General features: G+C 39.6%; 2 protein-coding genes across 2 annotated transcripts; one reads left to right on the top strand and one right to left on the bottom strand.

The window, feature by feature from the left end:
- The first annotated feature begins 756 nt into the window (after positions 1 to 756).
- LOC127641364 (gastrula zinc finger protein XlCGF8.2DB-like) lies at positions 757 to 4,141 on the top strand. The gene is made up of 2 exons (XM_052124334.1): positions 757 to 854; positions 2,751 to 4,141. The coding sequence occupies exons 1-2, from the start codon at positions 827 to 829 to the stop codon at positions 3,827 to 3,829; spliced, it is 1,107 nt and encodes a 368-aa protein (XP_051980294.1). The 5' UTR covers positions 757 to 826; the 3' UTR covers positions 3,830 to 4,141.
- Positions 4,142 to 5,240: 1,099 nt separating this feature from the next.
- On the bottom strand, positions 5,241 to 13,680 carry strip1 (striatin interacting protein 1). Its single transcript, XM_052123894.1, has 21 exons — positions 13,554 to 13,680; positions 13,002 to 13,071; positions 12,803 to 12,877; positions 12,540 to 12,674; positions 12,242 to 12,362; positions 12,075 to 12,143; positions 11,785 to 11,891; positions 11,444 to 11,571; positions 11,148 to 11,330; positions 10,844 to 11,064; positions 10,676 to 10,741; positions 10,347 to 10,410; positions 10,200 to 10,271; positions 10,045 to 10,119; positions 9,873 to 9,970; positions 8,959 to 9,085; positions 8,778 to 8,878; positions 8,624 to 8,690; positions 8,438 to 8,542; positions 7,971 to 8,175; positions 5,241 to 6,135 (listed from the first exon to the last, which is right to left on the bottom strand). Exons 1-21 carry the CDS (start codon positions 13,656 to 13,658, stop codon positions 5,888 to 5,890), a joined length of 2,442 nt encoding a protein of 813 aa, XP_051979854.1. The 5' UTR covers positions 13,659 to 13,680; the 3' UTR covers positions 5,241 to 5,887.
- Between the last annotated feature and the right edge of the window lie 914 nt (positions 13,681 to 14,594).

The raw sequence follows: 14,594 nt of genomic DNA, 5'->3' as shown, positions 1-14,594 counted from the left end.
GAGGGAACCATGAATGCCAACATGTACTGTGACATACTGAAGCAGAGCATGATCCCCTCCCTTTGGAGACTGGGCCGCAGGGCAGTATTCCAGCATGATAATGACCCCAAACACACCTCCAAGACGACCACTGCCTTGCTAAAGAAGCTGAGGGTGAAGGTGATGGACTGGCCAAGCATGTCTCCAGACCTAAACCGTATTGAGCATCTGTGGGGCATCCTCAAACGGAAGGTGGAGCAGCACAAGGTCTCTAACATCCACCAGCTCCGTGATGTCATTATGGAGGAGTGGAAGAGGACTCCAGTGGCAACCTGTGAAGCTCTGGTGAACTCCATGCCCAAGAGGGTTAAAGCGGTGCTGGAAAATAATGGTGGCCACACAAAATATTGACACTTTGGGCCCAATTTGGACATTTTCATTTAGGGGTGTACTCACTTTTGTTGCCAGCGGTTTAGACATTAATGGCTGTGTGTGGAGTTATTTTGAGGGGACAGAAAATGTACACTGTTATACAAGCTGTACACTCACTACAAAGTGTCATTTCTTCAGTGTAGTCACATGAAAAGATATAATAAAATATTTACAAAAATTTGAGGGTGTGTACTCACTTTTGTGAGATACTATATATATATGTATGTATGTATGTATACATATATGCAAGAATTGTACTGAACGTGTTCCACTAGTCCTGTCTCTCCCCTGTATTGTTCAGTGGGTGGCGCTGAAAGTCACAAGGATTGAGCGGCTGTTAAACAAGAGAAGAAGAGGGACGTTTCAGGCTGGAGATTTGTGTTTTCTTGTTGTTACTGAATCCGATAACTGGATAATGTTGCCTTCAGATGCTGTAAACGGAGGTAGGATGAAAATAAGATGCTTTTCAAACTGATCTGAGACCAGCTTCCGTTAAGAGTTGTCGGTAGAGACATTAATAAAGGTTTTCGGATGCACTCCTCGTATATTACAATCATTTAAACACGTTTGAACAACGAGTTCATCCCGCTGTGATTGAGAGATAAAGACACTCACAGACCCTCTTCAAAGTCCCGTTAAGAGTCACACAAACATATAATCTCATATTTCTCTCTCTATCTCACGGGATTTACAGCAGCATCAGAAAGAGGAAAAATTAGACAGAATTAAGACAAAGACAGGCCGATTCAACGCATTGTTGTTATAGATAAAGCTTTAAACACATCACATATCAGAGATCTGTCTGGCCTATCAGGATTGATGTTTTTATTAATAATGCACATTATTATGGATATTTATAGTAAAGAAGGGAGACCATTTGTTCATTATATTTAAATCTTGTTCATAAATGTGATAAAGTTACTCAGAGGTCCTTAGACGACAAAAAACTGCTGTAATATTATATATTAATATTATTTTCCACTTTTATTGAATTCATGTCTTTAACCAACATCAGTCCTGATCATAACTACCAAATTTTCATAAATGCCAGTTTGTTTACATAATGCCACTGTTTTTTTTACACACACACACACACACACACACACACTTGTATCTGCATCATGTATTCAGTTGTCCTGCAGGTCTCTATAATACAGTAAACAGAGAATACACACACACACACACACACACTATAATACAGTAAACAGAGAATACACACACACACACACACACACACACACACACACTTGTATCTGCATCATGTATTCAGTTGTCCTGCAGGTCTCTATAATACAGTAAACAGAATACACAAACACACACTCACTCACACACACACACACACACACACACACACTTGTATCTACATCATGTATTCAGTTGTCCTGCAGGTCTCTATAATACAGTAAACAGAGAATACACACACACACACACACACACACACACTATAATACAGTAAACAGAGAATACACACACTCACACTCACACACACACACACACACGCGCTATAATACAGTAAACAGTGAATAGGGGAAAAGTTTGTATTTGCTCCACAGGATAAACATGAGGGAAATGGCGCCATCTGATGGAAAATATAAAAATTTACATTTTGAACTCAGGGTTCTAGAATGAAAGAATAATATCATATAATTCATGCTTTTATGCTTTAATGGCACTGGGATCAAATATTGCAGATTTAATGAGTTTCAATGGGACATTTTTATCCTGAAGGTCCAGAGTGTGACTATATTGTCTATTATAGATGTGTTATAGATGTGTTATAGGAACTGAGGTTGAAATATCACAATTCCCCCCAAAATACACACCTTTGGCAACATTTATGCCGTTTGCATGAACACAGACAAAATGATTGAAAAAGCAAAATGAAAAAGACAAACATAAGTTAGTTTAGTATCAAGCACTTTGAATGACTAATGTTGGAATATTCAAACTAAGCAAAATAATAAATGTGGCTCTTATAATAATAATAAAAAAGCACTGTTATGACAAAGTGAGTGTTTATATTTTTCATATAGTTTCTTGTCTTTCTGTAAAATGATTATTGTTATAATAAAGATTTCTTTGATCCCTCTTTTGCAACCATGAAATATGGCTGGTTGAAATGTTTAACAAATAACGCCTCAAACTAAATCCATTAAAGAACTATAATACAGTATAACATAGTCCTAAATGATCAATTTAAAATGGGGTTTTGTTCTTTTACCTAAAACGTTATTTTTCCATGCTATTGACAATTCCGTGGACCTGCTCGAATCACTTTTATTCATTTTCATTGCACATGTGTCTCTCTTAATTTTGTCGTTTTAATATGTTCATTCTAGACCTGATGGAAGTGATGGAGAAAAGTGAAGAACTGAGTGATGTTGAGGAGAAACATCATGATTTCATCACCGGAGAAACATCTTTGAGTTACTTACACACTGAATATTTCTTACAAAACAGCACTCAACGAACAGACGCCGTAAACGCTTTCATCTGCCCTCATTGTGGAAAGACTTTTAAACGCAAGCAAACCCTCAACAGGCACATAAGAACTCATTTTAAAGAGAATCCGTTCACATGCCAACAGTGCGGAAAGGGTTTCAAACGTAAAGAAAACTTTCAGAGGCACATGGCAACCCACACCGGAGAGAAACCGCACATGTGCTATCAGTGTGGGAAGACTTTCACACGCATCGAAAACCTTAAGAGGCACCTGACGACCCACAACGGGGAGAAGGCGCATACGTGCCATCAGTGTGGAAAGACCTTCACCCGTTTTGAAAACCTAAAGAAACACTTGACGATCCACAATGGCGAGAGGCCACACACGTGTCATCAATGTGGAAAGAGTTACATACATAAAGAAAACCTCGATCATCACATGAGAATCCACTCTGGAGAGAGACCGTACATGTGTTCTCTGTGTGGAAAGAGTTTTATACACGCAAGCAGTCTTAAAGATCACGAGCGCTCTCACTCTGGAGTTAAGCCGTTTAATTGCGATCAGTGCGATAAGAATTTTATTTCAGCATCGGCGCTAAAGAGACACCAGAGAGTTCACACAAACGAGAAGCCTCACTTGTGTCCTTTGTGTGGAAAGAGTTTCGCACGGGTGGACTGCTTAAAAAAGCATCAGGAAGTACATTCTGGTGTGAAAGCTCACGTGTGCTTTGAGTGTGGGAAGGCTTTTATTACTCTCTGTCAATTGAAGGAGCACCAGAGAATCCACACGGGAGAAAAACCCTACAAGTGTTCACTCTGTGACAGGAGATTCACTCAGTCGTCTCACATGAAAGCACATGAGAAAACCCACTCTGGAGTGAAACCGTATCACTGCCATCCATGCGGCAGGAGTTTCACCCTGTCATGTCAACTACTGAGTCATATGAAAAAGTGTTGCCCACAGTTGTCACAGTGAGGTTCATTGTTTAGTCTTTCTGTTGGTGTGCATGAGAACATGTTTATCTTTAGATTTGTTTTTGTTGTTGCAAAAATCGGTCAAGCCTGGCATGTGTGCCTAGCCTGAACATAATTTATGTATTTATTTGTCTTATAACCAAGGGCACTGAAATGTATTGTAGACTGTGCTAGAAGTATGATGTTATGATCAATAAATAGGCCCGATACACTATATTGAGCGAGTCGTTTAATCGGTGTTGGAATAACTTCATTTGGACTCAATAGAAAGGGAAAATCCAATCAGGGTCATAGAAGAAATTCGTAGTAAAACGCGAGAGCTTGCATATTTGGATTTGAGAACTTGTACAATAAAATGTTTGGAAGTGACATTCTGCACTCACAGACAAGCTTGTGTTGTGAATTTGCTAATAAGAACAAAAAGGATTTGTTAGTTCTGCTCACCCTGTGTGCAAAGCACTACATAGCCCCTTTATCCATTAGTAGTATTTTTATTCTTCTTCCTCCCAATGGGAGTCTATGGCAGCCCATAGGACCATTTGTAGGAAAATGATGAAATTTGGCACACTGATAGAGGTGGTCATGAAAAGTCCCCAAAGCAAATTTGGGACCTCTAGGACAAACGCCATAGCGCCACCACCAGATCAAATATTACATTAGTCTGATAACTCTCCCCACGATGATTCAAACGGACCCCTTACATTGAAACTCCACCCTGTCTACAGTTTAAAAGAGTCACGTCCTTTCAAACTTTGTCCGATTTGTCCGAACAATGGCTCAAAATAATCTCGAGACAGAGATGCACAGATATGACTGTAAAGAATTTAGATTTTCGCTTTGTTTAAAAGTTACGGCAGTACAAAGTCTAAAAGGTCGATGTAAAACTGAACTGTGTGCTTCATTCATGCAAAGTTTGGAGACAAAGTCACCAATATGCCCAGTATTAGTATAGTGTTCCTAAAAAGTGAGAGTATGGGGAGGTCAAGGTCTTACCTCAGAATCCCGCCAAGCATGCGCTGTTCCAGTTAATGGATTTTGGATGAGTGAGGGGAAAAATAGTATAAATTCACAAAACTTAAATAATTTGAGTAATCAAATTTACTGAAGCGAAATGTCTGTTGTCGTGAATTGCCTGTTGGTTGCCGCAGATTTTCTGTTTGAATAACGTCTGTAAGCTTTGATTGAAGGAAATTAACAATAGTAGAAGACTTTGCAGGTCTGTCCTTTGATGATAAAATATTATATTGATGCTACAGGTTAAAAGAACAACGTTTCTTCGTTAAATCTTTTAAAGATGAAGGTAGTACCAGGTTGAATGTGAGTTGATTTTAAGACAGAACTACAGTAGATGTCTTACAACAAAAGATGAAACAAATTAAGGACAAAAAGGAAGAAATCGAAGGCAATCAGGGTCCACAGACAGGATTCATGTATTACATTTAGTACTTAATACATAAAGCAGTTTGCTGAAAAAGACATCAAAACACTCCAGGATAAATCTTTCACAACAACATATGGTTTATTATTTAGTTACAGATAATCAATTCTTAAAAGCTGCAAAAGCAAACCATGTCAAATTGCCTCAGCACATATGGCTAACACACTTCCACCTCTAAGAGTAAAACAAATTGTGGCATTACGGCAGATTTGGGATTATATTACACAAGCACACGGAAAATGGTCCCTGTTGTTGGACTCAATGAAGTGTAGTGTCGTTGAAAGAGAATTACTCCCAACACTGTGTCCTATTCAGATGCAACGCGATAAAGCGACAAGCTCTTTCGACTTTTTGAACTAGCCGCAACAGGGTAGCGCTGAACCGGGTAGCTATGCCCACTGTAAACTCTCATTGGTCCAAAACGGTGTTCCTCATGATGGTACATTTATCGTCATATATTGTCTGATTGGCTGTGATTGTGTCGCTTCAGTCAAATACGAATAAATAAATTACTTGTCGCTATAATCTTATCGCATCACAGCTGGTTAGGACACAGCGTTAAAGTGATTTTCTCCCGCTGTAGTAAAGAGGCGCTAAAATACGTTACAGGCGCCTCAGAACTCACTGTAGAAGCTCCTCCCAGGAAATGGGTTTAGAGAAGACCTCGCGTTCCAGCCAGAGGTCATAGTTCATTTGGAAGTCTTCGGGCAGGTCGATGCGCTGACCCAGCACGCTCTGCAGGCAGTTGTCCACTGGGAGGAATTCTGGATTGCTTTGGCTCTTGTCGTAGCGTCGGCTGTTGAAACGTTCAATGTTGGCACGTAACGCGCATTCCTCTGCCTGGAAGTCCCACGGGCGCGCGTCCAGATCTGCTATCAGAGATACACGGTGGACTCGATTAATTCTGACACAGATAAACACTGCACACTTTCTTTAGTGTAAAGAAAAACAATCCATCCGCCAAGTAATGGAGCGCAACAGTGCTCACTTTTTCAGCCGAATTGGTTCCGGAAGTATTTTTCCCCATTGGGATTTCATTAAATCCTTCATATAAGAGTTGTAAAACCACTAACTAAGAATGAACTATGATCCCGTGAAGCACAGGCGAGAATCGTACTCAAATTTCTATGTTTACCAACAGTTACCGTAAGTCCAGCTGTCGTTGAGGTGATAACTAACTTTTTGGTAAATCATTGCGAATGACAAAATCGAATACAACTTAAAATAATTAATTTGAGAGTTTAGAGAAACCACAAGGAATAGTCACAACCAATCATATCGTGATAATCGATTAAAATAAAAAACAATGCCCAATGTATTAATGGTTCATTTCTTCAGCATAGTTTGGAAAGTGAAGTCATACCAAACTTAATTAATTAAAACGAATGGTACCTGATTCCATTCTGCATCACATTATTTAGTGTATAAGGTCGTCCGGTCCAATGAGCCTCATTATCCATTACATCATGTGGACGGCGGTGTACATATGCACTATTTACCTACGGAAGTGATGGCACCAGGATGCACTGTGGGGGTTGCTCTGTGCAATGTTCTAGATCCGGCCATTCATGTGGATGTCAATGTGACACATGCCACCTACCTAAACATAGTTGCAGACCAGGTACACCCCTTCATAGCAATGGTATTAGCTGATGGCAGTGGCCTCATTCTGCAGGATAATGTGCCCTGCCACACTGCACACATTGTTTGGGAATGATTTGAGGAACGTGATGAAGAATTCAAGGTGTTGCGCTGGTCATCAAATTCCCCAGATCTCCATGCGATCGATCGATCATCTGTGGGATGTGCAGGACCAACAAGTCTGATCCACGGGGGCTGCACATCGCAACTATTTTGGCAGGTGGTCAATGTTTTGGCTCATCAGTTTAAGTTAATTGAAAAATATTCAGATTTATAAATATATATATAAGTAGTTTGAAAGTGTTGGGAGAGCGACGCGATTGCATCATTCACAGTGCATCATGGGAGTGGGCGGTTGCTGAAGAGCTCTTTTGGTGCACTTTGTTTGCCGCGATTCTGATTGGTGTATCTTTTCACAATCATAGGTAGTGTAGTTCAGCACAAATTACACTATTAAATGCAATTTTTTACCATTTACTACCATTGATTGACAACCTCCAAGTAGATCTCATCTGGGGGGTGAATGGGATTTTTATGCCGGAACCAGACTTTTGTGCTCTATATATTTGGGGCGGCAGTGGCTCAGGTGGTAGAGCGGGTCGGCTGCCAATCGCTGGGTTGGTGGTTTGATTCCCGGCCCACATGACTCCACATGCCGAAGTGTCCTTGGGCAAGACACTGAACCCCAAGTTGCTCCCAATGGCGTACGAGTGTATGATTGTGAATGGGACACAATGGGAGTGTAAAGCGCTTTGGAAACCTCTAAGGTTAAAAAAAGCGCAGACCATTTACTACATAGTTCATTTAACAAACTGCAAGCTCTTAACAACATGTCAACATAATTTAAATACTGTATACCGTACGGTCACGTGTTTATCGACATTTTACAACAATACGTTTTACAAAATTACAACAATGCCCAATGTATACATTTTTCAGTATAGTTTGGAATTCAGCAATATTCTGAATCATACCAAAACAATTTAATTGAAACAAAGTGACCAAAATGTCAGACTTCATTATGCATCGTAATCAAATTGTAGGAGTTTCTACATTCACTCACCGTTTCCGTAAGCCCAGTCGTCGTTGAGGCGATGACGAACTTTCTGGTAAATAGCGGACATGGTTTTCATGTTGCTCTTTCTCCACTGTCGCCCCAGATACTTCGTCTGAACTTTGAGCAGTTTGAGCACGTAGAGCTGCATCATGGCCTGCTTGACCTTCAGCGCCCTCTTCAGGATAGGAGCCGATTTGAACACCACCAACATCTAGAAATGAAACAAACGGATAGTCTGTGAGGATTGCTGCATCAACAGAAAAACTTGCATAAAGATTTTTAATCACGATGTCAATCTGTAGGCTAAAATGTAAGGCTAATTCCAGATGAAATAATTCACCACGGTTTTCAATTAGCGAGTAAACCCACGTCTGAGGTTAACATTAATAAATTGAAGGGAAACCATGGCTTCTTCAAGGTCTTAGGACAACAAATGGAACAACTAGGAGTTTGATTATGGTTTTAGTTCTTACCATCGTCCTGGAATGTTTCCATTTGGTGAGTTTATTGAGGATTCGCAGCAGATTAATACACGAGAACAAGTTCCTCCAGCAGAACTGATTATTATCTCCAGCTTCCTGTTACAAAAACACAACACATCATGTTCAATGTCACGTTTAACAGAACTTTAGATGCATCCAAATGAGTGTCTCTCTTACCAGACTCTCTGCGGTAAGCTCTGGAAGCTCATGGACAATGCAGTGTGGAAAATCAAGCACCGAGATACTGTGAAGAGACACTCGACATTATTACCCATGATACAGGACAAAGATAAACGCACATGCTCAGTTACGAGGCGGAGTGAAGATTTACCCGTTTTTAGCTGTGATGTACGACATGATGTTCTGGTTGAAGAACTTCAGAATCAGCGGAATGCAGTTTGCAAAGACCAGATGCTGCGCCATGTACTCAAACTACACCAGAAACACATGTCAACACACTCACAATGTCCTCATTGACATTTTGTGTGCATATATAATACATGTGTGTGTACCTGATATATGTGGTTGAGTTTAAAGTGTTTCAGTAGCAAAAGTAGTATTGCTGAAATGGCTTTGACGATGATTTCTTTATGTCGGTTCACATCTACACCCAACTTCATACTCTGAAGAACCGTAGTGCTAGAGAGAGACATCAGAAAGTGCAGACAAGGACACAATATATCATATATATATACCCGCCAATCTTCAAAAACGTATTTGGTCAAAACTGTACTTGCAAAGCGCCCCAGTCGGAGAGCAAATAAAATAAAAGTATTAGTCATTTATCTGGTAAATTTCTATAATACTTATAATCTTTAATATAGATATTTTTAAGCAACTGTTATCGTTTTTGTGCCACATAAATTCTGTTCAGAATCAGAACAATATTGTGTTGGACAAAAAACAAAGTATATCTCAATTAGGGTGACGACATTATATTGAACAAATATATTCAGACTAAATACAACAAATGAAAGTAAAATAACCTTTTTAATATAACCAAGCCAAAAACAGTGTTAAACGGCACCAAATAACTAAATATTTTGTTTAAAAAAAAAGGGTAAGTGTACTCTACATATTCTGCTCAAGTGAAACAGGGAATCATTTATTTGAACTAGTTAATGTATATGAACCGAACAACATTCACAAATTAATTGCCTTCCCAGTGTTACATATAAGTGAATCATTTTTTAAACCAATTCAAACATGAACTGTCCAAAAGAACCAATTAGCTAAACTGATTTGGACCTCCCAAAGCTACCAATAAAATGTAATCTGTGAATAATTTTCAAACCAGACATAAATGTGGAAACAGCTCAAAAGAAACAACAAAAATGGAAATCAGTTCAAAAAGATTTTAAGTGAAAGAAGTATTTCTAGCCTGTGGCAAAGAGTTTATTTTGGACTTGGTGTGTGTCTGTCTTACGGCATTTCCTCAGGCAACACGTCTGCCAGGATGTTGATGGAGTCGGTTTTAGCTTTAGATGTGGGAGCAGCAGCCAATAATATCTTCAGTAGAGCGATCTGAATGACACAAAGTCAGTATGAGAACAGCTCACATAACGTGTGATGGTGCATATATTGGAGTGGTCTCTCACCATGTACTGTGGTAAATTGGGCAGGATACCCTGATACAAGAGCTCTGTAGCGCACAATTCCAACTCCTCCTCACCCTATTAAAACACACACAGGATGTAGTCAACTAATAAGAGCTCAAAAGAGATGACATTTCTACCAGTGCATGTGGACTCACTCCAGACAGTGGCGTCCTCTGAAACTCCTCCTCTTTAGCGATCTGAACCTCAGCAATGGACACATACTTGTGCTGAAATGACAGAGCATTATGTTAATGAGCTAGAATGTTGGAGGAGATATGGGTGGAGTTATGTTAATGATTTACCTGTTTGAGAGTTTTGATGCTTTCATGTATAGGTCTGGGCAAACCAACGACTGTATCCGTGTCACTGTAACACAAACATACGGAGATCATACATCACTGCCACTCACAGGGGGGTGACCCATGTTGGAATTTACCAATACAAATTAAGCTGGTGGAAAAGGAAGATAACCTATTAATCGGCCAATGGTTTTTAAAATAAATGTATTGAATGTTAACAAGTTTCTTTGTTTTCCTTACTGTGAAAAAAGCAACTAACTGCGCTGATTAATCGGTAAAACAGATGTATCGGCTAATCTCTAAAACAGTCAACGGTATAAAAATTAACTCACTTTCCCAGTGTGTAACCGATGAATTTACTCCGGCTAGACTCCAGGAAGCTCTCAATATCCTTTTCCCTGTTAAAAAGTTGAAGGAGAGGTGTCAAACAGATGTTCATCGGCATATTTCATTAAATGATCGCACAAAACATATTAAACCGATGAAGTTGAAGTTTCTACCTGACTTTAGGCGCCCAGGGCAGTCCTTTGGGGAAACAGACTCTCTCAGAGGGGGGGTGGGGTATGGGCGGGGGCATGACCTCATCACGCTCCAGCGGGAAAGGCTCCACCTCCAGAGAGTTGTCATTGTCGTCGTTTTCCTCATCGTCCTCACGAGCGTCATCAGCTTTATAAGGATCTTTCTCGTTAAATGCGTCTAGATTGTCTTGTTTTATCAGAGCCTGCAGAGAGAGTTTGCCATCAGACTATGTTTCCCTTTCAGCTCTTTAAGTTTTCACATAATTAAACAGAGGTTGGCAATGACCTTGTGTTCTCTCCTAGCGCGTCTCTGCTGTTGTTCGATGAGGTCAGATGCGGACGCAGGCGGTGACGCGGCTCTCATGCTCCTCACCACACGGATGCTGTCCTCAGGCAGTGGCGGTAAACCCAACGCCACACGCTTACCGATCTTACTGCTCTGCAGCTGCTCGAACCCTCCTAGAGTCAACTGACAGTCACAACACGACAATAAAACCACCTGCACACGACACACTAACGGTACATGAGATGTTAAAATTGAAACCAAGCACCCCTATAGAGTCCTTGATCAATCTTACGTACCAAAATAGTCTTCCAAAGCAGCAGCAGGACTTTCTTCATGGGGAAATGAGGGGCGTGGCCACTGCAGAACTTGGTCACCATCCCGAACAGCATGACGGAGACAGGCTCGTGGTTATAGAGAGGAGAACCTGAGAACGTTAGGTACAAGAAAGTGTGTGTTCTCAAACTTTTATGAATCTATACCCTGTCATTGTATGCATTACATCACGTCAATGCCACTGAACATCAAATATCTCCATTCTGGAACTCTCAACATCACTGTTAGCTGCTGTAAGGATTATAGACTGACAACACAATGACATCTACCCTGGCTCTCACACTTATGTCACACACAGACTGACCGAGTTCAGATTTGAAGGTTTCTCTGATGGTTCTCCACTCTGGACTGTCCGTAGGTTCTTCACGCTGGATAGTTTCCACCATCAGATACATAATGTTTAGCAACACCCTAAAAACACACGCATAGGATTAGTTCTACAATCTACTGATCGGTCAATGGAAAATGCAAATTTAAGTAAATACAGTGTAAACTGTAAATGTGATTTTTACACATTGACTGATGTTGATATTTAGACAGCAGAGGGCCAATGAAAACCCCATATCACACCTTTGTTAGGGTGTATGTTTGTACCTGAGGTCAGTGCTGTCAGCCAATGAGATTGCAGGTTTCCTCACCGCACTGCTACATGCAGCACTGTTCCTGAGAAAGATATTGGGCAGAGTTTTTCTTTATACCATGTCTGTAATAAGGTGTATTGGTTTGTAATGTTAGAGACTGCTTGTTTAGTTTTTCCTCACTCAATCTCCATATTGAGCAGCTCGACGAGTGCAGTGAACGCTCCCACATCCAACAGCAGGAAGATGTTATACCTCATCCAGTGCTGCACCTCCAACTCTGAACCACACTCACCGAATGAACCTGAAACAAAATAAGACCGATACCATTCCTACCATTTAACACCTACAAACTACACATAAACAAACCTGAAACAAAACAAACAAAACTGAAATCACTCATTCCATTGAACAATTCTAACTCTGAACTTCACTCACCAAATGAACCTGAAAGAAAAAACAAACACTGATCCAACCTTACCTTGTGCCATGTACAGAATAGCTCTGGCGACTTTTAACCGTCGCTCTCGACTGATCACGTCCAGTCCGTCCAGCAGACGCATGGCATGAGCTCGGTGCTGCACAGAGTCCAGCTCCGTCCATTTCTTATCGGGCACTGCACCAACACACCGAAACAACAATTACACAAACACAGAGAAAAATGACAAAATACACAAAAACTCACTCGTCACACTACACAAACGGAACCAAAATAAACCCCAGGACTATCAGAACAGTACTCACTGTGAGTGTGAAAATCTTCTACAAAGCATTTCCTGTTGAGCAGAAACTCTGGGCCCTCGGTGTAACTGTACAACTCTACAGGACAGATAAATAAACTCGTGTGTAACACGGTAACAAACACGCTAATCAGAGTCTCCACATATTAGCTCATGTCTCAATTTCTACCATGGTAAATTATTTAATCAAATGAATCACTCACCAGACAGTTCTGCAGTCCATTTATCAGCATCTGAATACTCAAACTCCAGATCAGCAGCTTCAGAAAAACCCTGAAACACATATTCATATCATATACATCACACAAAACATACAATTTATGTGAATATCAATACAACATCATCATCATCATCATCATCATCATCAGAGTTTGAAATAGACAGATATAGACGATCTTTATTTATTCAGGGTGTTTTAATGCAAATATCAAGAGTTATTGTGTTGTTTTAAAGAACTACTAACAATAAACACTCTAGAAGATCCACAGCTGTCAATGAAACACGTGATTATTACAACATATTTAACGTTTAATTTGAAATAATGAACGATTTAATCAATGAATGTTTTGTTGATAGATAACATAATTAATCGAGTTCTGTTCATAGTACCGACCGTTCCTTGATCAATCAGTGCTTTTTAATGAATCAGTTCATTATTATGAATATTTGTTTATGTAATGTTGATGTTCATGCTAGCTGCACAAACACACCTTAAACTACACAAACGGATTATATCACACATATTTGACTCTTACCTCTGAGTCTTTGCGCTGATTGCGGGTGAATTCTCCCCTCATTTTATTTGGCAGCATCTGATTTGGTTTTTGTTTGTTATTAGCAGATAAACCGACACCGTCCATCTTCACACACTTCCGGCTTCCGCTCACATCTCGCGTTACTTACATCTCTCGCGAGATCTCGCTGTGGCGCTAATTTTCTATTGTTTTTATCTATTGAACACTTTTTACAAAATACGTATTTTCAATGTTTGGTCAGAGTAACAATAAAAAACTATGTAAACAACAGTACAGCCCAAAGAATAGACCGTATCATTATCCCTCGCAGTGTTTTAATTCCCGACAAAATATGGAGTTATATTAGGGTCAAAATGTAAATGTTATTTTTTATTATTCTGTCATAATTTACTCACCATTATGATGTTCCAAACCTATTTCTTCTGTGGACACATACTGATATGTTAGAGAATGACCATTCACGTTCATTGCCTCCTTTATTCCATACAATGAATGTCAATCCCACCAGGATTTCGTGGCACTTTTTCCAGTTTTTGCGGCCCAAAATGGCTGAATTTGCTACATCGTTTCTCTAATTTTGCGATGCAATTTGCAGTATTTTTAGTATTGTTTTGCAGTGAAAACTCACAAATCATCATTATATTCCTCTGCAATTGTGTTAATTAAACTCTAAATGTAATTACATGTAAATATGTAAGTCAACAACAACTTTGCAGTTAGCAAGCAAAAAAATAAAAATAAAAACAGAATTACACACAAAACTACCATACATTTAGTTGAAACCTGTGGATGTTGGAAGACCCTAAATTAATTTTGAATTAAAATGTTCTTTGTCTCAGACAATGCAAGAGAACTTCTCTAAGTTTAAAATAGGCATGCAACAAATCTGGCAACTAAAAACACAAATGAGGATTCAATAATTGGGCCTGTTGCAAGTATGACATCATCTAATATTGAAATCTGATATGCACATACAAACAAATACAATTAGAGTTCATATATTTGAGCATTTATGTACAAATGTAAATTCCACAAATGTTT

The sequence above is a fragment of the Xyrauchen texanus genome, chromosome 50 (assembly GCF_025860055.1).
Source record: "Xyrauchen texanus isolate HMW12.3.18 chromosome 50, RBS_HiC_50CHRs, whole genome shotgun sequence".
NCBI lineage: Eukaryota > Metazoa > Chordata > Actinopteri > Cypriniformes > Catostomidae > Xyrauchen > Xyrauchen texanus.
The sequence above is the reverse complement of the archived record's forward strand: the minus strand, read 5'-3'. Positions and strand labels throughout refer to the sequence as shown.